General features: G+C 45.7%; 1 protein-coding gene across 2 annotated transcripts in view; it reads left to right on the top strand.

The window, feature by feature from the left end:
• Atxn10 (ataxin 10) overlaps positions 1–20,934 on the top strand; it is a 108,840-nt gene that overhangs the window by 8,126 nt on the left and 79,780 nt on the right. For both annotated transcript variants that reach the window (XM_069999845.1, XM_069999846.1), the window contains 4 exons: positions 4,913–5,104; positions 10,105–10,187; positions 18,839–18,935; positions 20,684–20,842. In XM_069999845.1, the coding sequence (XP_069855946.1) occupies positions 4,913–5,104; positions 10,105–10,187; positions 18,839–18,935; positions 20,684–20,842 (531 nt within the window). The remainder of the gene's footprint in view (positions 1–4,912; positions 5,105–10,104; positions 10,188–18,838; positions 18,936–20,683; positions 20,843–20,934) is intronic.

Below are 20,934 nucleotides of genomic sequence, written 5' to 3'. Positions count from 1 at the left end.
GGCAGGCGTGGTGAAAAGAAGGTGGTTGTCTGGGTGAGATGCACCCCTCCTGGGTCGTGCCCCCTCTGAGTGAGTGAGATGCACCCCTCCTGGGTCGTGCCCCCTCTGAGTGAGTGAGATGCACCCCTCCTGGGTCATGCCCCCTCTGAGTGAGTGAGATGCACCCCTCCTGGGTCGTGCCCCCTCCTGGGTCGTGCCCCCTCCTAGGTCATGCCCCCCTCCTGGGTCGTGCCCCTGCGCTGCAGCGCAGCCTCCACCTGGACAGAACCAGGAATCTGGCCTGGCAGGGAGAAGGCCTTTGGTGTTGTGATCACGATGTTCATATGGAGAACATAAAGCGGTGTCTGAAGCCACTAAATAAAGCTTGTAGACTTTAGTGGTAAGTTGCAGGACCCTTCATGATAAAGGAGTCAGCTCTTGTTGTTGTTGGTGTTAGTGAGCTTTATTCACTTCTCCCAGCTCAGCAGGCACCGTGAACTCCTGGCTGGCCTGCTCCTTCTCCCCTCAGTCCCGTGGGGGCAGGGCTCACCCCGGAGAAGCCTCAAGCTTTGGAAACCCCGCTCTTTGTTTTTGTCATTTTTCAAATTAGCAAATATTAATTGTATAAAGAGATTTTATTGTGATATTCCATACTGTATGTAATGCACTTTGATCAAATTCACCCCTGCTGTTACTCTTCCTTCTTCTACCTTATCATTTTTTAATGGGTTTCATTATTCTGTTTGAATACATGCAGGAAAAGCTTTCCTGTCTTTTCTTTTTCTCTCTTTTTCTGGTGTCTGTAGCTCCCTGGAACTCAAGAGCCAGTCTTGGGCGGTCCATTGAATCTCTTTCCTGGCTGAGACGCCTCCTGTCCCTGAGCCCGGGCCAGGAAGCTTCTGTGGATGGCTCCCTGGATCCACAGGAAGGCGCTTCCAGTGCCACAGGGGGGCTGAGAGCAGCCAAAGCTGACACTTGAGGCTCGGGAGTCGTCCTGTCCTCCTCCCCCACCACAAAATGCTCCCGGCTGGTTATTTACGTTCTGCATCATGCTCTGATTACTCATTAGTTCTGGGATTGTTCTGTCTGCTCAGTTTTTCAGATACTCTACATGTTGTCTTAGGGTTTTTTCTCATCTTCATCTATGCATCTTGCCTGTCAGTTCCTTCCTCCTCATCAGTTCTTAGGTTGACCTTTGGCCTCAGTGCCATTCAAAATGAAATCCCAATGAACACTTTGCTAGAAACTCACATGTGAGTTTTCTACTTTCTGTGGAAATTGCTAGGCTTACTGCTTCCCTGGCTCTCCTTCCCATACACTTTTTGTACAGTCCTTCTATGGTACCTCGGCAGAAGACTCTATATTGTCAACTTCGTCTTCTCCTCTCAATCTCTACAGGAAGGATGTTCTCTTTCTACTTAGAGTACTGCTTAACCTCAGTCTTTGACTCTTTTTTTTTTTTTTGAGAACAAGGTCTCACTGTGTAGCTCTGGCTGATCTGGAACTTGTCCTTCTCTCTCAACCGTCTGAATGCTGAGAGCTTATAAGTGTATGCCACCATGCCTGGCCTGATCTTACTTCAGAGATGACCTGCAGGCTTCTTATCCATTAATCTCCTTATCTGCAATCTCCTGCTTATATTGCCTCTTCCTCCTCCTTACTCATAGCTTTTTCTGTTTTACTGAGAAAATAGAAATGATCAGAGGATAAGCTGGCTACAGTGACACATATGTACCTCCTAGGAGGCTGAAGCAGGAAGATTGGGAGCTAGAAGCTAATCTGGGTTATGTGTCCAAACCCTATGACTCCTGTCACAAATAGAATGCCTCAGACATTAAAAAACGAACCTCTCACCCCCTCCTTAATGAAATGCCTCAGACGCTTATGGAGTAGCGTACTGATCATACTGGAAACTAGCCTGGTGGCCGGTCTCTAGGACTCTTTGGATCTGCACTTGTGCTCTGTCGAGAGGGTGAGCCGTCTGTCCAGAGCTGGCTGCTGCATGGTCTACACCAGTGTCCAAGCCCCTTGGTCCATGCTTGTCCATCCTCTTCTGTAAGTCACCAGTTTGCTCCTTTCTGTTGGATTTTTCTCCTGTTTATATAGGTATAATTTTTCCTTCCTCAGAAGATCTCTCCCTCTGTTCTCCTGAGCCCTGTGGTGGCTCAGACCCCACACTTCTCAGACTGCTCCTTTTTCTTTGTGTTTACTTACACAGTGACCTCATTTACTCTTACGTCCTTCCCTTTGGTGTTGATAACATGTTTCTCTAGCTAGACTTTTCTTCACAAACTCTAGAACTGTTTGTTGACTTGCCTGTGCCACACTTCCTTCTTTTTTCTACCTTACTTGGTGCTGGTACTGGAGCTTGAACTTAGGTCCTTAAGTTCTCACTTGGCTTTTTTGCTTATCGCTAGTGCTCTGCTACTTGAGCCATGCTTCTGCTTACAGCTTTTTGCTGGTTAATGGGAGATAAGAGCCTCACGGATGGATCTGTCTGTGTGGGCTGCCTTCGAAGTGCAATCCAGTGGATCTCAGCTCTTGAGTAGCTAGAATTACATGTGGGAGCCACTGGCACCCAACTTTCTCTTGTATTTTTAATAACTTCAAATCAAACCAATCTCAAGCCAGATTTTTGATCTTTTGGTCTTTCAAATGGTCTCATAAATCTCCATTTCTCTTTTTGCAAACAGCATGTACACTTTTCCCATTTGTTGATAATGCCAGAGTATTGCTATTACCTTTGACTGATGTATAGAGTCTGGCTCAGTGGTGGCATGCTGGCCTGGCATGCAGAAGGCTCCAGAAGATCAAAATCCAGACAGAATCTGTTCTTTCCTCCTCAGCTTGCAACCAACTCGATGTGTTGTCCTCACTCTTGGGGCCACACTCTCTGCAGAATCTCTTGTGGTTTTCAGTGTCCTTCAGTGGTTCATGGAACCTTTGCAGTGTGGCCCTTTCTCATTTCTGGCCTGCGTTACTCTCTGCTCCTGCACCAGGTTGACCCCTGGCTTCCAGTGACACTGGAGATGCATCTTTACCTCCCATCCTGGAACTTTCCTCTGCATTCTGCTCTCCGTCTCATGAAAAATGTAAGAAGTTTAAGTTGTGGTGTCCACAATACATTTTACTAGAACTCAGTCGTGTCATGTTCGTCTGTCTGTCCCCTGTGGCCATGTTTGTGATAAAAGGCAGGGTTGAGAAGTTGCGCAGAGGCTTTCTGGATGTCAGAGCCTGAAATACTCACTGTAAGGCTCTTTGAAGAAAATATGTGCCCCTGTAGAATAGATTGACTGATCCGGTCCTGGATGCCACGGGGAGGGGAATAGAGTCCGAAGCTGGAGCAGGAAGTCTGAAAAGGTGGATTTCAGAATTTTCCTCCACTGTTTGTGGCAGGAGACAAAAGTTTTTCTTTTCTGGTTTTGATCTGTCCAAATGAATTAGCAAGGCAGTGTGGCTTTAAGTAACAAATCAGCAGTTGTTATTTTAATCTCTGAACTTGTGTGTGTTTCACTAAGTTTTTCTCAGCAACAGTGATTAAGCCACCTATGCCATTGCTAATGAAACGGAAGGTATTAGAATCCCTCTTAACAAGTGTGAGTCTTAGGTGCCTCCTCGCAGTGACTAGCCGTCCACTTCCTGTCTGTGGGAGGTATCCCACCTGATGAGTTAACTGTAAATTGTGGGTTTGGACAGTATAGTAGGCCTAGCTAACCTGTGACATATAATCAAAGGCAGTTTTCTTTAATTTTACTTGAACAAGACTTGCCAAGATTAAACCTATAGATGTGTTGAAACTTGAAGGAAACGAAATTCTACCTTTGGTGTAATTCAAAGGATTTTTTTTTTTTTGGTAATGTAACATTTCATTTATACGTTGTCTCTAGGGTATGCATTCCTATCTAATAGGAATGTCTAACAGTTGAATTTTAATTGTTCTCTGGAGTACTTTCTGACTTTTGTGACTGAAGTAGCTAAGCCTTTTAAAGTCATTGTGACTTCTTTGTGACTTTGGTTAAGGCAGAAATAGAACCATCTTTCTTATTAACATTTGAGATATGGAGTGACTGGCCGATCTTATCGAAGGCCCAGACAGAGATGAGAATAAGGTGTATTTGTGACCTGTGTTGCTTTTGGAGGGAGGTGTCCTTGGCTCTGGAAAGGAAGAGGGCCTGGGTAGAGGGTCTTCTGTGTTATCAAGCAGTTCACTGCCAGTTTGGGGCTTCTGTGATCCAGCTTCATCAAGGATGAAATGTAGAATCCTGAGACTCTTAGAACAAGATGTGGTCTGTGAGCCTTTTAAGTTGTCCAACATGGCGATTTTTCTTCCAGTGTTAGAACACATTGCTGTTTCTTTAGGTTATTGGCGGAATGAGGAAGTTGAAGCGCTGCTCAGATCTCTGGATGAGGAGCAGTGTGGGCACACTCCTGGCACGGGAGGCATGCAGGCGGAATGCCCTTAGAACTTCTGTGTTCTCAGTGGAGAGCTGACATGCCTCTCCCCTCCCCGTTTTCAGGTGTAGTGGAGTACCTAGAAGTTGGGTGCAGGTGTGCTGGCCTTGTGGCTGCATTCTCCTGAGAACTTAGGCACGTCTGGGAGCATGTGGTCCGAGTGCTTCAGCTAGAAGTGTGGCTTTGTCCCTCAGTGGCCGAGGATGCCAGCTATTACCTACCTGCTGCCTGCCTCTCTCATCTTGCTGAGCCTTGGAAGGGTATTGCTGGCCTCAGGGGAGTCTGAAGGTTAAGAGGGCGGATGAATGGGCTGTGAGTGGTGCCTGGCAACGCAGTAGGCATGCAGTCTGCGCAGGTCATGGGTCTGTGTTGTAATTAAGGAGCCTCCTCCCCAAAGAAGCAGGTAAGGGCATTTTCTGAATAGGACACTTAGCAATTACGGTCTGTTTTTGTGGCTTATAACAGCTTTATCCTCTTCCAGAGAAACAGCTCCCAGAACCATCTTCCAGAGAGTCCTGGATATCTTGAGGAAATCATCTCAGACCGTTGAACTGGCCTGCAGGGACTCATCCCAAGTGGAGCACCTGGCTTCCAGTCTGCAGTTAATAACTGAGTGCTTCAGATGCCTCCGGAACGCTTGCATTGAGTGCTCTCTGAACCAGAATTCCATCAGGTAGTCTTCCTCCCTTCCCTCCCTCCCCCTCCTCTCTCTCCGTGTCCCCTCCCTCCTGCTTTTGTCAGGAGTTGTTGGGTTTCATAGAGTCAACTGCTGTTTATACCTCTGGGAGGAATCCTATACACGGGCACCTCAGGGGTGCTGAGACACCCACACGGCGCAGCACGGAATGGGTGTTGGCGGTGGAGGCCATGTTTCTTATCTGTTTTAGGAGGTATTTTGAAGAATTTGATTCTGTTGGAAATAGTGGTGGGATTTATTCCTCCTCTTCAGTCTTAAAACAATTTCAACAGGTTTCATTATTCTGTTCTCATACATACAAATAAATGACCTGGAGTATATTCATCTTCATTTATCCTCTTTGTAGCCCAACCCCCACCGAGCCTGCTGCTGATGAAACGGTCTCAGTTGGAATGAAGAGCAGGCGACAAGCAGGACGCTCACCTTTCTTTCCTTAGCTTGCGTGCTGGCTGCGCCCCAGGCCTCCCTGTCACTGCTGTGACGGCTGAGGTTGGGCCGTCCAGAGGCCACCTGAGGGACTGCCTGGGCTGCTTAAGACCGTCTGTACCTGAGGCTTTAATATGATTAATGGGATTTTTGAGATCAAAGGAAAGGAAGAAAAAAGCTGCAGTAGTATCGCATCAATGCTAAACCAAACCTGCCACCTGTTTGCAGAAAGTGAATGAAACAATGGTGATCTTGCTAGTCATAGGTCATATTTTTAAAGATAATGGGTTATGTCGGAGAATCTGGCTGGACGGCTAGTCTCTTTTGTTTGACGTGGTGGGGAGGGACAGGGAGCTTGGGGCAGAGGGCAGACTGGCCAGCCATGTTATCTCCCTGCTGGTTGGCCTCGTGGTGGAGGGTGCAAGTCTGGCACTCGATGGGGGCTGTGCTTGACTTACAGTGTCTTGTTTTAATCCTGAGAACAAACTGAAGACAGTGTGCTACTGGTTTTCCATTTTTACCAGTGAAGAAATTGACTCGGGGCTTGGTAACTTGTCTTAAAGTCAGTCATCGAACCATTGAGGGGTCCTGAATGTTTTTTCCAGCCCCAGACTGATGAGGTCTTCCTGTGGCTCTTCTGTCCTTAGGTAGTCATGCAACCTGGACACATATTCTAAGTCTCAGATACAAGGGTTCTAAGTGTCAGTTTTCTCTTTTTTACACAGGGTAAATAGCTCTTCCCTATGGGGTATTGGTGGGGGGCGGGGGGTGGTAGGTGAGATTGCATAGTCAAATGCCCAGAGGCTGGGGCACAGCTCTAGTGGCTCATGTAATCCTAGTGATTTAGGAGGCTGAGATCTGGAGGATCATGGTTAAAGGCCATCTGGGCAGAAAAGTCCATGACATTCTTCTCTGCAAAATAATCAGCAAAAAGCTTGGCAGGTGTGGATGAAATGATAGTGTGCCAGCCATTGAGCATGCCCAGTGCCTGCTCCCCTCAGCTTCTCCCCAGGCCGGCCGTTGCTCTGGGTGCTCTCGAGGCAGACCTGTGGCAGAGTCTCAGCTGTCTCTCTGCGTTGAAGTGAGCCTGGTATGTGGTGTTTTCACCTACTGCACGCTGCTTATGACCGGCAGACACGAACTTTTAGAGATGTTTTTCTGCCCCTCATTTTCTGGGTTTGTGTTTTTGTTTTTTTGTTCTTTGGTGATGCTACTGAGGTTTGAACTCAGGGCCTCATGCTTGCTAGACAGAACCTGCCATTTAAGACTGGCCAGTAGCTTTTTTTGTTGAGGTTATTTTTTTGACGGTCTTCCTATTTTTAGCCTATTGCGTAGCTGGGATCATAGATGTCCTTTTCTGTTGATGTGGGATTTTATCAACTTTTTGCCTGAGCTGGCTTTAAACTGTGATCTTCCTGGAGATGACTGTGTTCTGGTCAGCTGAGATTAACCTGTGGTCTTCCTGGTCAGCTGAGAATGCAGATGTGCGCACTGCTGCAGGCCCCTGCTGCACTCGCAGCTTCTGCATGTGTGTGCTTATCGCCCGTCTCAAAGTTCCCCCCATCACAGCGGCCCTGTAGGATCCTTGCCTTTAGGAGTGAGTGCCGAGGCATAATTCTGGATCTTGTGGGAAGTGAAGAAGTCAGGGAGAGTTTGTTTTCTGTTGCTGTGTAATTACTACAAATTACCATAAACTTAGGCTTAAAGCATCAGGTAGTTTTTTTTTTTTTTTTTTTTTTCCTTTCCTTGAACTCAGGGCCTGGGCACTATCCCTGAGTCTCTCTGTGCTCAAGGCTAGAACTCTACCACTTGAGCCACAGCACCACTTCCAACTTTTTCTGTGGTAAGCATTCTCCCACTGGGCCACCTTCCCAGCCTGTAGTAGTTTTATCTTACAGCTGTGGATGTCCTGAGTTCAAAATCAGTCTTACCAGCCCAAAGTCAAACCGTATTTAGGGGTAGTTCCTTCTGGTGGTTTGGGGGAGAATTCCTTTCTTTGTCTTCTCCTGTATCTTCAGGCCTTCTGTTTTCCTTGGCTCACGGCTCCTCCTGCAGAATTCATAGTAACCATGTGATATCTAACAGCCTCTCTTTCTGATGCTGACCCTACTGTGTCCCTCCATGAGTACCCTTATTGCATTAGGCAATGTGGATCACCCAGGATAATGTCCTTGTCCAAGAACCACTTGCTTAATCACATCTGACACATCTCTTATGTTCTGATCTTCTGACACTGACTGGGTGTCCTACAGCTCCCTCTGTTCTGACAGTATCTATAGGAGTTAGCAGTGTCACATGCTGGAACGCCAAGGCTCAGTCTAGAAGACTTCCCATATTTCCATGTGATGACTGTAGAATGGAAGGAGCCTCAGAACTCAAAGAGCGTACTCACTTGCTACGAGTTTGCTATAAAGGACATTCGAGAACATACAATATGGTAGAGATGCGTGGGACAGGGAGTGGGAGTAGGGCATGTTCCACGCCTTTACTGGGTCTGTCTTCCTCACCCAGTCTCATTGTTTAGGGATTTCTGTGGAGGTTTCATTAGATAAGGTTGATTAATTAAACCATTGGCCACTGGTAATTGATCCCTTTCCCCTCCCATGAAAGGAGGTGGGTCTGAAGTCAGCTTTTTACTACAATGTTACAACCTCTGGCACACATCCACCATTCTAAAGCTGTGCTTGAGTTAATAAACTCAGATGACATCCAGGGGTTGGTCAGGAGTCATGAGGTCTTACCACTCACAGGAGCTCTGCCAGCAGCCTAAGGCCAGACTACATTCAGATTCTGATAATAGCACAGCTATTGCCATGTAAGGAAGCCTTTCACAGATCCAGGATTAGGCTCTTTTGTCTGCCACTCACGCTTTGACTTTTAACCACTCACACCTGTCACACATTAAGAATGTGTTTGCCCTGTCCAAGGTCCCCCATTACAGCATCCGCTTGTGTTCAGAATGCCTTCTCTCTGGTAGAGCACTAGTCTTGAGCAAAAGAAGAAGCTCAGGGGCGGCACCCAGGCCCTGAGTTCAAGCCCCACTACCAAAAAAAAAAAAAAAAAAAAAAAAGAATCTCAGAATGCCTTCCCTCTAAACCGCTTGAAATCTAGTCATCTGAATCCCTGGCCCCATGAGGCTCTGAATGTGACCCATCCTGGGACCAAGTGCTTCTTTGTGTGGGCCCCGTGAAACCAGAAAGTTAAGTGTGCACTGGCAGAGCACAGCAGGCTGAAGGGCCAGTGCAGGGAGTGGCATTAGGCACCCCCTTTTCTTTCCTTTGCACCCGCAGAAGGATGCTGTCCAGGGCAGCGGAGCCACTGTGTGGCAAGGCTCACCCTCTTTCCAGTCTGTCGCCACAGGTTCTCATTTCCTGCCCACCCACACCTGCGGTGCGGTGCGTTGCGGCCACGCTTCTGCCCAGGAACCGTCTGTTCCAGGCATCAAGGGCTTTTCTGTCATGTTTCTCAGCCTTCCTCTTGCTGCTGCCCATTGCCCAAGGCCAAAGCCTCTAACACCTTGATCGTTTTTTCCTTTGGAAGTATTTTATTAAATTGTAAAAGTACACAGCTTCTTACCTCTACACATGCACTTAAATTTTTAAAGGAAAAACATTGTATCTTATTATAATACCATGATCCTGGCTAATAGCTTTTCAAAACTTGTCAAAAACTGAGAAAAATCTTAAAAAGGTTTCACATGTCACCTGAAATTTATAAACATTATCAAAGAAGAAATGTTTCTATACTCCTAAAAAGACCACTAGAGGGCTGGGAAAGTGGCTCAGTGGTAGAGCGCTTGCCTTGCATGCATGAGGCCCTGGGTTGATTTCTCAGCACCACATAAGCAAAAAGAAAAAAGCCGGAAGTGGTGCTGTGACCCAAGTGGTAGAGCGCCAGCCTTGAGCTGAAGAGCTGAGGGACAGTGCCCAGGCCCAGAGTTCACGCCCCACGACTGGACCAAAAAAAAAAAAAGACCACTAGAAAGAAATGATAATTAAAAAGCTAAGAAACTGTCTCAAAGGCTTTTATTTATTTATTTTTGCAATTCTTCCTCCACATCTGACGTGGTTTTAGGTGCGATAGCAGCACTGGCCTTCTACTTCCCAAATCCGTGTCCTTTCCTTTGTGGCGCTGTGACAGATAGGTATCTATCTGTTCCCTCAGGGATCTGGAGAGCTCCGGGGGTGTTGGTGGGGCTGTGTCCCTGCTGGAGGCCCTCAGGGAGCCAGTTCCCTTGTGGCACTGCCCACAGCCCTGGTGCGCTCCGTGTTCCTTGACCCCGGCCTCCTTCCGCTTGCTCTCACTCGCTCATGTCCTTCTTCTAAAGATCTTTATATTGGCCCCTAGTGTTGAGATCCTTCGTTTGCTCTTGTCTGTTTATAAAGTCCCCGTTGCCCCATAGGATAACGGATTTGGGGGATCAGGATGTGGCTGTCTGGGGGTTGTTGGTATTGCCAGTAGTCTCAGCACCAGGTATTTCAATTTCCATGTAAAAGGCAGTTTTAGGAAAGAGCACATACTTAATTTTGTCTTTTTAAAACTTGATACAGGAACCTGGATACGATCAGCGTTGCTGTGGATCTGATTCTTCTGTTCCGTGAGCTGCGGGTGGAGCAGGACTCCCTGTTGACAGGTAGTGTGAACCCCTCACGTGATGTCTGCCTTGAAGAGGATTTAAAACCCGTGTTTGGAGAGGCATACCATTCCTTGAAACACGTTCTGTATTTGTGAGACAGGAAACTTGGACAAGGAAATACTAAAAATTGGAGGTATAAAATCACTTCCTCCCTTTGGTAGGCTGAATGGTCTCCTTCCAGCCTCTTAACCAAAGTCTGTCTTCGTGTCTGTGTGCAGCTCTTAGTCTGGGTAGTTAATAAAGCAGAAGTTTGTCACTCTCAGTTCTGGCCTCTGAGCTTGTACTCTGCCTCAGTGAGGTCATATTGTGTCTCACATAGTGAAGGGCAGAAGGGCAAAGGAGCTTCTTCTGATCTTGCTTAGGTCGCTCATTTCAAGATCTGGCTCCGTAAGTGTTTTACTTGGTGTGTGTGTGGGGGGGGTGGCGCGGGCTTCTGGCCTGTGGTCTATATAATATAAGGTCCTCCAGATCATTAGTACCTTAATGTGATGGATGGGACAGGCGCAGATGATTCTAGCCCACTACAGCCAGTGACCCTTGGCATGAAGAGGTCCCCACCCTGTTCTAGAAGAACACAAGCATTCAGACCACAGCCTCATCCTAAACTCTTATACTCAAAATGAGAGTGTATGTGGGAGTAGGGTTTCCAAAGAGTGATACTTAGCAGTAAGGAGAGGGGGTTTGGCTGGTTTCCTCCCAAAAGGAGATCCACAGACAGAGGACCAGGGGAGGATGCACCAGGGGAGGACGCAGGGGGAAGATGACCATCTCATGGCAGGAGCCAGGTCTCAAAGAAGCCAGCCCTGCCACACTGCCTTGATCTTGGACTTGGACCCCAGAGTGTGAGGAAGGCCCTGGCACTGTCTGTAGTCTTTGAACCGTTCTCCCCCGGGGCAGCCCGTGCTGACAGATGGCTCACCGGCTGTGCTCTTAGGTGGTGGCAGGCCCGGGTTGAGGTTCTCGTGTGATTTCAGCAGTGACCAAAGCAGACAGAAATTCTGCCCTCGGGCTCACATTCCAGTGAGGGGAGCCAGTTATTAAATCTGTTAAGTAAGTCCAAATACTTAGTGTGACAGAAAGGGACGGTAGCTCCGATTGCTAATGGCTGTTGGTAGGGATTAAGAGCACCTCAGCTCCGTGGCTGAAGCTCTGGACGCTTGTAGAGGATTGTGAGTGTCTTTGGTTTTGAGCTGCTAGCAGCACTGCTCCTTTGCTCAAGGATTGTTATCTGAAGGGAAATTTTAAAAACAGACCTTTTGTGTTATTTGACAAAATCTTCAAGTAAATATCTAGGCTTATGTTTCAGATATGCTAGGTTGTAGATTAAAATTTTTGTTTGTCTCAGTGAGAATTCCAGCTAGTATGTAAAATACGAGTTGAATCTGGGTGCCGGTGGCTCATGCCTGGAATCCTGGCCACTTAGGAGTCTTAAGAGAGTGGGAGGTTGTGTTCTGAGACCAGCCTGGGAAGAAAACGTTCATGAGACTCCTCCTCAAACCACAGCTGCGTGCCGCCTCATGGGAGGCTGGGAATGGGAAGAGCAAAGGTCAAGGCCAGCCTGGTCAGAGAAATTCACAAGATTCCATCTGAACAGAAGTTGGACCTGGTGGCATGTACTTGTCTTTCCATCTGTGAGCTTAAAATGGGCAGGTTGAAGCCAGGCACCCGTAGATCATGCCTGTCGTTCCCAGCTGTTCAGGATGCTGAGATCTCAGGATCACTGTTCAAAGGCAGCCTGGGCAGGCAAGTGTGTGTGAGACTCTTATCTCAAATTAATCACAGAAAAATCCAGAAGTGGTGCTATGGCTCAAGTGGTAGAGTGCTAGCCTTGAGCAGAAGGGGCTTAGGGACAGCGACCAGGCCCAGAGTTCAAGCCCAAGGACTGGCCCCCTTTCCCTCTCAAAAAAGAAGAAAAGGGAGAACCTATCTTGAAAATAACCAACGTGTTGAAAAGGGTTTGGAGGCATGGCCCAATGTTAGAGCATCTGCCCAGCAAGTGCAAGGCCAAGTTGAAAACCTAGTACTACTATATATGATTTGACTTAAATTGATTTACATACAGTTCTTAATCCCCTTTCTTCCCAACTTTCTTCCAAACTTACATTAATATTAGTGGGCTGTTCTTGGTAGATAGGTGAGAATTGGGAGGCGAGAGCGGTCTTACAAGGCATCAGAATTGAAGCACAGATCAGAGGCCAAATCAGTGTGGTTAGAGGTTTGCTGTGTGCCTGGTGCGATTTCATTCATACTCTCTTCTGTGATTTCTGGTGCTTTCATTTCAGATTCAATTGTGAAAATTCTTGGATCTTTCTATTGGACTTAGGAGTCTTTTAAGAATTTACGTACATACAATATGTTTGCTCTGAGTTTCTTTTTTTTTTTTTTTTGGAGCAGGACTAGTTTGTTAAATTATTCCAAGAAATTGATAGTGTATAACTAGTGTATGGATTTAGCCATATGGTTTTTTAAAAAATGTTTTCTATTTAAAGGTATTTTTGTAGTGCCATTTTATAATGAAGTGGAAATGGTGGTGCTCCGAATTGGGGGATTAAAAATCATTTCATTGTGTGTATGGAAAATCCCAAATATGGTCATGCTTCACACCTGTAATCCTACTCAGAGCCTGTGATGAAGCTAGCCTGGGCAGGACAGTCTATGGGATTCCGTCTCCAATTAACTGCCACAAACCACAAGGGGAGCTGTGACTCAAGTGGTAGAGCATTAATTTTGAGCAAAAAACCCCCCAAAGTTCACGGACAGTGCCCAAGACCTTAGATCAAGCCCCAGGACTAGCACCAAGCAAAACAAAACAAAAAGGTCCTCCCTGCTCCCTTTTGTGTGTGGGGCTGGAGTCACTGGGGAGTGGAGGCACTGTGGTGCGCGTGCCCTGAATACAGAGGAGGCCTGCGATCATCCCTTGCTGTATTGGGTTTCACTGTATCGTGGGTTAAAATGTGAATAGTGATTGCTCACCTGTTGTGGGAGCTACGTTTCAGAGACTCCCGTGATAGGTGAAAACAGGCCAAGTGGCAATAACTGAACCGTGATACAGCAAGGGACGACTATCTAACGCTGCTACTTGGCCGATTTTCACCTATTGTGGGGGGCTCTGGAACGAGGTGAGGAGACATTATACACCTTTCCTGGTTTGAACTCAGGGCCTCATGCTTGCTTGGCTAGCTCTCTTTTACCACTTGAGTGTGTCCCCAGCTCTGCTTTGGGCTGGTTATTTTAGAGATAATAGTCTCACAGACTTTTTCCCAAGCTGGTATCAAATCCTAGTCCTCCAGATTTCAGTCTCCCATGTAGCTAGGCATTGCCCATGTGCGCCACCAGCACCTGGCCTCAGTTCTGAGTATTTTATATCAACACAGGGGTAGAATTACTTCTGTCTGGCTTATTTACTTAGTATATTTTCAAGATTCATCTACATTGTAGCGTGCATCAGAACGTTGTTCCTGTGTTGATTGAGTGGTACTCTTTTGTAAGGCATGTCATGGTTCATTAGTTTGTCTATCAGTTGTGGATGTTTGGCTGTCCATCTTTGGTCTCTATGAATGATATATTTGTTTGAGTGTCAAGTGTATACCTGGGGATGGTATTGCTGGATCCTGATTACTGTGGTTAACATTTTAAGGTCCATTATACTGTGTCCCAAGCAGTTTTCTGTAATGATGGGTTTCTCCATGTCTTGTTGCCCTTTTTTGTTTTGGGGTTATTGTTATTCTGGTGTGAAGTGACAAGGTTTCATTTGCATTGACCACTGAGGGTAAACATCTTTTCATATGCTCACTACTTTTTAGTAAATCTTCCTGTCTTTTGTAGTCCTTTGACCAGTTTTGTTGTTTTATTGTTGATTTGTACAAGTTCTTTGTATATTGTAGATACTAGGATTATATTGAATATGTAAGCTTAACAGTATCTAGTCTCTAGTCCATGAAATTGGAGCATCTTTTATTTGAGGTCATGTTTAACTTTTTAGATATATTATTTTTAAGTTCCTGTTTTGAGTGGCAGAATTAGAAAGATATTACGAGGCAAGAAGGTGAAGGGAAGTTAAAAATACTTCTTGCCACCTTGAAAAAGTCAAAATAGTGATGTCACTGCTTTTTTTTTTATTTGGAATTACAGTGGTAAATTTTGGATTCAACAAGAAACTTGAAGGTTTTTTTTCACTGCATGTCAGTTCAAACCTAATCCAGCAAAGTTGCAAAAATATTCTGGTTTCTAAGAAAGACTTGTGCTATCTTTTGATATTTTCTCTGTGAGAACATTGTTTTAGGGAGACTTTTTCACAGGGGTAACTGCCAGTGTTTTGTTACTACTCTTGAGGTAAGAACTATAATTACATTGTCAAAATAATATTTAGAGTATTATTTTCAGGGAATAATTGCAGTGGTGTGACAAATATATTGTGCTCATCATTTTTATGTAAACACAAGCATGAGCTATTTTAATTGAATTATTGTTGTTGGTTTTAGTCTTTCATCTTTCCTAATCTGTAAAAACAATGTTGGGAGTTGCCTGTTTTCAGTATTTACATCAAGACCAGTGGATAAGCTGATTGGTAAAAGTAAACTGTCATCTTGTCTTCAGTTTTCTTTTTTTGTGTCTGGGACATCTCTAAGCCTTTTTATAATTGTGTTCTGATTCAGAGTGCTAGTTTTTATTTGCCCAGGAAATTATTGACTCAGTTGGCTTTTCAGACCAGCTTACGCTTCTGGTTTTTCTTCTATGTTAAGGAAGTGTTAATACCCCAAAATATTCTGTAGAACTGTAAGTATCTGTAAGAATTGTGGCTTTATCTGTAGGAAGGATAGGGTTTTGGTTTTATTTTTGTTAGAAGCCTTTGATGTATGTTCATTACAGATTTTTCTTTTGGCAGCACTAGCATTTGAACTCGGGGCCCTGTGCGTGCTAGAGAGGTGCTTCACTGCGGATCCTGGTCTCTAGCCTAGAGTAATTAAAGACAAAAACCTCAGAAATGTGAGAAATAATTACCACTCTGTATATAAACTGAGAAACTCTTGACCTTTTTTTTTTTTTTTTGGCTTTTTCTGGTGTTTTTGTCTGTATGAATGTGTGCTTGCAGATTTGTGTACAGTTTCTTGGTTAGATTATGACATTTGCTATTCAGTTTTGGGGTTCTTGTTGCGTGATTTTCTTTCCGTATATTTCAGTGTTTTGCTTTTGGCTTCCTTTTCCCAGTTCTTCCTTGAACAGCTGGTTGGGCAACTACCGTTGCAGTGAGGTGTGGGAGCAGGGGTCCCTCTGGGCCTGGTCCACCGGCATCAGGGTCAGTGGCAGGATGGTTGTGGTGAGCTCCGGGAGCCTGCTATTTGGGTAATCAAGCCAGCAGCAGAGACTTGAGGGATTGTTTGTCCCTGAAATGCTGGCCAACTTTCTTCATGTGCACAAAATCTTTTCAATTCTAGCTCTCTTCTCTTTATTTATGTGCCAGTACTGGGCTTGACTTAGGGCCGTAACTCTTATTCAGCTTTCTTGCTCATGGCTGACATTTTAACCACTTGAGCTGGGCCTCTAGTCTGGCATTTTGCTGGTTAGTTGGAGATAGGTTCTTACAAACTTTTTTGCCTGGGCTGGCTTTAGACCTCAATCCTCAGATCTCAGCCTCCTGAGTGGCTAAGATGACAGGGTTAAACCACCAGCTTTCTTCTACCCTAATTAACCTGGATTCCTATTCTGGATAAGGGCGTGGGGAGGGACTCCTTCTGTTGTACTGTATTCAGGCTTTAGCACCTTGGTTGCTTGCTCTACAATGGGGCTTGGTTCTTAGGAGATCAGATGAGCTGGCACACACACCAGCACACACAGTCTGTTGAGTAGAGGACACTGGTGTTAATGTGGCTTGTTTTATTACTGGCTTCTCCGCATTGACTTTGGTATCTGCTCTCTTTCCCTGCCCAGGTCCTGATGTGAATCACTTTAAAAGCACACTGTGGTGTAGAGGATGGGCTGCAGTGTGTCCGTGGTCTGGTTGTCCTGGCCTTTTAGTGAAGGGGCTGGGTGTCAGGAAGGGGCTGGGCAGGGGCTTGCCGGGATCTAGAAGTTAAGTCTTACCCTAATCTGCTCTGTGGATATCAGCGCTTCCCTTCTAGTACATTGGGGGGTGAGCACCTTGTGGGTATTGAAGTCCGCTGTCCTCATTGGACTCTGCTGGGCCCTACCGGCCCTTGGCCAGGCAATGTGCTTTGTTTCTCTGTGCCTCCCGAGGCACAGGGGAGTATGAAGCCTTGGACGCGTACCTCGCTCCTTGCCTCCGCTGCCTTCACATCCAGATCTGCCTGCCTCACCTTCTGTACGTTCTGGGCCGGGGTCTAGGGACCCATCCATCTCTCCTTTGGTGGCAGTTAGGCGTGGCCAGCCAAGGAGCTGCTGGGAGACTGGGTGGCAGGTGGATGGGGGACTAGGAACTTGCCCCCAGGCAGTGGCAGTGTCTCCTGTTAACACGTTGAATTGTGGGGAGTTCCAGCTCGTTCCAAGTTGAATGTCTTTTTTTTTTTAATAAGTTTTTTTTTTATTGTGAAAATACCTTACAGAGGGGTTACAGTTCCATGAGCAAGGTCATGAGTACATTCTTATCAAGCATTGTTGCCTCCTCCTTTGTTTTTCCCCTACCATACCTGCCCTCCCATCTCTACAACTACAGTTGAGTGTCTTGTGTTGGGTCCCTGCCTCAGATCTGGCTGGCAGCCCTGCGGGCCCCGGGTCTCACTCACCATCAGCTTTGCTCTCCAAGGTCACTGTCAGCCTCTGTGTCACCTTAGTGATGCTGTTGTGTTTGACTTAGGTCTGACATTCCCGTTTTCCTGTTAAATCTAACTGGTCTGGGTTCCGTTTGCCTGCCTTGCTCTGACCGGCTTTGCTGTTACTGCTGCCAAGGCTGGGGCCTCATGTCTCATGCCTTTCTCCCATGCAGTCAGTGAGGGTATGTGAACACCACGGAAGCCACCTCGTCATTTGGATGGCGAAGGACCTCCTGGTCCTCCTGCCTCCCTCCACCTCCCAGTTTCAGCTGGGATGGCAGGAGTGTGCCTCCGCTCCGGCTGGACAGGGAAGGGCTCAGGTGAGGAATTTGTGTCACAAATGTTTGGGCTGATGGGTACTGACTAGTGCAAGGCTAGTGGTACTGACTAGTACAAGGCTGGTGGTACTGACTAGTGCAAGGCTAGTGGTACTGACTAGTACAAGGCTAGTGGTACTGACTAGTGCAAGGCTAGTGGTACTGACTAGTACAAGGCTAGTGGTACTGACTAGTGCAAGGCTAGTGGTACTGACTAGTGCAAGGCTAGTGTACTGACTAGTGCAAGGCTAGTGGTACTGACTAGTGCAAGGCTAGTGGTACTGACTAGTACAAGGCTAGTGGTACTGACTAGTGCAAGGCTAGTGGTACTGACTAGTGCAAGGCTAGTGTACTGACTAGTGCAAGGCTAGTGGTACTGACTAGTGCAAGGCTAGTGGTACTGACTAGTGCAAGGCTAGTGGTACTGACTAGTGCAAGGCTAGTGGTACTGACTAGTACAAGGCTAGTGGTACTGACTAGTACAAGGCTAGTGGTACTGATTAGTGCAAGGCTAGTGGTACTGACTAGTACAAGGCTAGTGGTACTGACTAGTGCAAGGCTAGTGGTACTGACTAGTGCAAGGCTAGTGTACTGACTAGTGCAAGGCTAGTGGTACTGACTAGTGCAAGGCTAGTGGTACTGACTAGTGCAAGGCTAGTGGTACTGACTAGTACAAGGCTAGTGGTACTGACTAGTACAAGGCTAGTGGTACTGACTAGTGCAAGGCTAGTGGTACTGACTAGTGCAAGGCTAGTGGTACTGACTAGTGCAAGGCTAGTGGTACTGACTAGTGCAAGGCTAGTGGTACTGACTAGTGCAAGGCTAGTGGTACTGACTAGTGCAAGGCTAGTGGTACTGACTAGTGCAAGGCTAGTGGTACTGACTAGTACTAACAAGGCTAGAGAATGGTGATGCATGCAGGAAGCAGGAATTGACTGAGTTGCCTTAAATCCTGACCCTTCTAATCCCTGTCTCTGGAGTAGAAGTTAGGATTAGAGATTGTGAGCATTGTGTGTATATTTGTGTGTACTGGGCCTTAAACTCAGTGCTTTTTGCTCTCACTTGGCTTTTTCTGCTCAAGGCTGGTACTCTGCCACTTAAACTATACCCGTACTTGCACTTTTTGCTTGGATTTTTCTCTGTGGGCTGTTCTTTTTGTTTTTTGCTTTTTTAATTTGTTGATCATGGGGCTTACACTCAGGTCCTGGGTGCTGTCCCTGAGCTCTTTTGCTCAAGGCTAGCACTCTTATCAGTTAAGCCACAGCACCATTTCCTGTGTTTTGTGTGGCTAATTGGAGATAAGAGTCTCTAAGGGACTTTTCTGCCTAGGCTGGCTTGGAACCACAGTCCTCAGATCTCAGCCTCCTGAATAGCTAGGATTACAGAGTGTGCCCATCTGTGGGCTGTCTCGATAAGGCATATTAATATTATTGTGGAGAGAGATCTTTAAAGAAAAAACCCCATAAATTTGTGTTTAATAACATAGGAAATGCTTCTTTTAGAGATGTTTTTATTCATGGTGTTTAATCAGATGCTCTTTGTTTTTACTGTTGTGCATTCATAGCTTTTCGCTGTGGCCTGCAGTTTTTAGGCAACATTGCCTCACGGAATGAAGAGTCCCAGTGCATCGTTTGGGAGCGCGCTTTCCCAGAACTCTTCATGTGAGTATTGGGCTTCTACAAGACTGTCTAGAATTCTGAATATAAACTAAGAAGTGTGAGAAACTAACCTGTGCTGTAACAGAATTCAGGGCAGTCAGTATATATTCTAGACTGGCATGTCTTCATTAAATTTTTTTTTTTTTTTGGGATAGTCCATGTCTGTCAGGGTTTGAATAAGATGACCAGATTGTAGGAAAGTCTTAAGCACGTTCAAGATAACCAGATTGTAGGAGAGCCTGAGGTATGTTGGTATTCGTGAAGATTCCGTGCTTTGGTGGAGGAAACAGGAACCGTAGTTGTAGTGTAAGAACGGATACCGTTTTAGATTAAATCCAGGCCAATAGTAATAGCAATAGAATAGAATAGAAAAGTAAAAGAGAGGTTCTGAACTGACAAATCGTACATTATGTCATGTGGTCCTCATAAAAGCCTTGTGAGATCGACTGAGACCTTTTTATTATGGTTTGATTTTTATATCAGAACACATACTGAGAGAGGTTGTGTGATTTTATACTTTGTGCCTTTGTGAGACATGACACAGCCTAAGTTGGATTCCAGTTTAGGCAGGTATCAGCTTTGTTCTGTAGAGCAAGTGAGCCCTCCCCTCTGCTCCCCTCCCCTCCCTGTAGTGCTGGGGTTTGAACTCCAGACCTTGTACTTGCTAAGTGTGCACTCTACAGTTTTCCTCCCATAATGGCTTTGATTTGTAATTCTCCAGATCTTAGCCTCCAGAGTAGTTGGGATTATAAGAGTGAGCAACCGGTGCTCAGATGCCAGATTTCTTTTGTGGAGAAATCCAATTTGAACAAAAACCAAATTGTGTATAGTCCAGGTTATAATTGACATTTGATAAGCAGTGTCCTTCCTGAGGGAGCGTTGAGATTGGTAGATAAGGTAAGGGTTATGCTGAGGCTCTGGACTTCAGCTGAGTTTCTCATCACCACACTCTGTTCTTTAGATGTTGCTGTCCCTCACGACCATTACAGGAATGCCTGTAGTATTTGTTTTTGGTTGACCTTTCTTTTGAACAAGGCTGAGCCAGTAATCTTAATGCTTTATAAAGGTGATCATTTTAGCTTTCTTCTTTATTTAAATGTTTATCTTTTGAGTCTTAAATCAGGTGCAACATTTTATAAGGTTTCCATCTGGTATTTGCTACTTTTCTCCTTGTTATTAGTTAATATTAGTTAATATTAAGAGGTTAACATTCCATGTGTGGTTCTAAGTACAGTAGTTCCAGGTCGGTGTCGCCTCTCCCGTTGTTCTTCCCCCATTTTCCCACTTGCGTCCTTACCCTCAAGTTACATAGTTCACTTACTACATAATGTGCATTGGCCATTACAGTAAATGATACTGTTTCAAAGCATTGTAAGTTTATATATGTATTGTCGGTCATAGGGTTTGAACCCTGGTCTTGGGTGCTGTCCCTGTACTCTTCAGCTCAAGATGAGCACTCTTATTGCTTGAGCCACAGCGCCACTTTCCACTTCCAGTTTTCTGGTAGCTTATTGGAGATAAGAGTCTCACAGACTTCCCTGCCCGGTCTGGCTTTGAACCGTGATCCTCAGATCTCAGCCTCCTGAGTAGCTAGGATTACAGGTGTGAGCCACCAGTGCCCTGGTATAAGTTTTTATTAAATCCTTAATAATCCATATATTGAATTTGCTAGTGGGATTACGGTTATGGTTTATAATCATGCTGTACATGCTTCTAAATTGGACTGAAAGTCTCATTTCTTTTCTTGAAAGGTCTTGCTTAAATCACCCAGATAAAAAAATCGTTGCCTACTGTTCAATGATTTTGTTCACATCTCTGAATTCTGAAAGAATGAAGGAACTGGAAGAAAACCTCAATATTGCAATTAATGTCATAGAAGCTCACCAGAAGCAGCCAGAATCAGAGTGGCCGTAAGTATTGTTAGGAATTTGATGATTAGGGATATTCTGGCAGAGAGTGCTTTCCTCATAGATACTAGTATCGTCACCATTTTGACACCTTA

The sequence above is a fragment of the Dipodomys merriami genome, unplaced genomic scaffold (genome assembly GCF_024711535.1).
Source record: "Dipodomys merriami isolate MVZ:Mamm:240054 unplaced genomic scaffold, mDipMer1.0.p SCAF_55, whole genome shotgun sequence".
NCBI classification, from domain to species: domain Eukaryota; kingdom Metazoa; phylum Chordata; class Mammalia; order Rodentia; family Heteromyidae; genus Dipodomys; species Dipodomys merriami.
The sequence above is the reverse complement of the archived record's forward strand: the minus strand, read 5'-3'. Positions and strand labels throughout refer to the sequence as shown.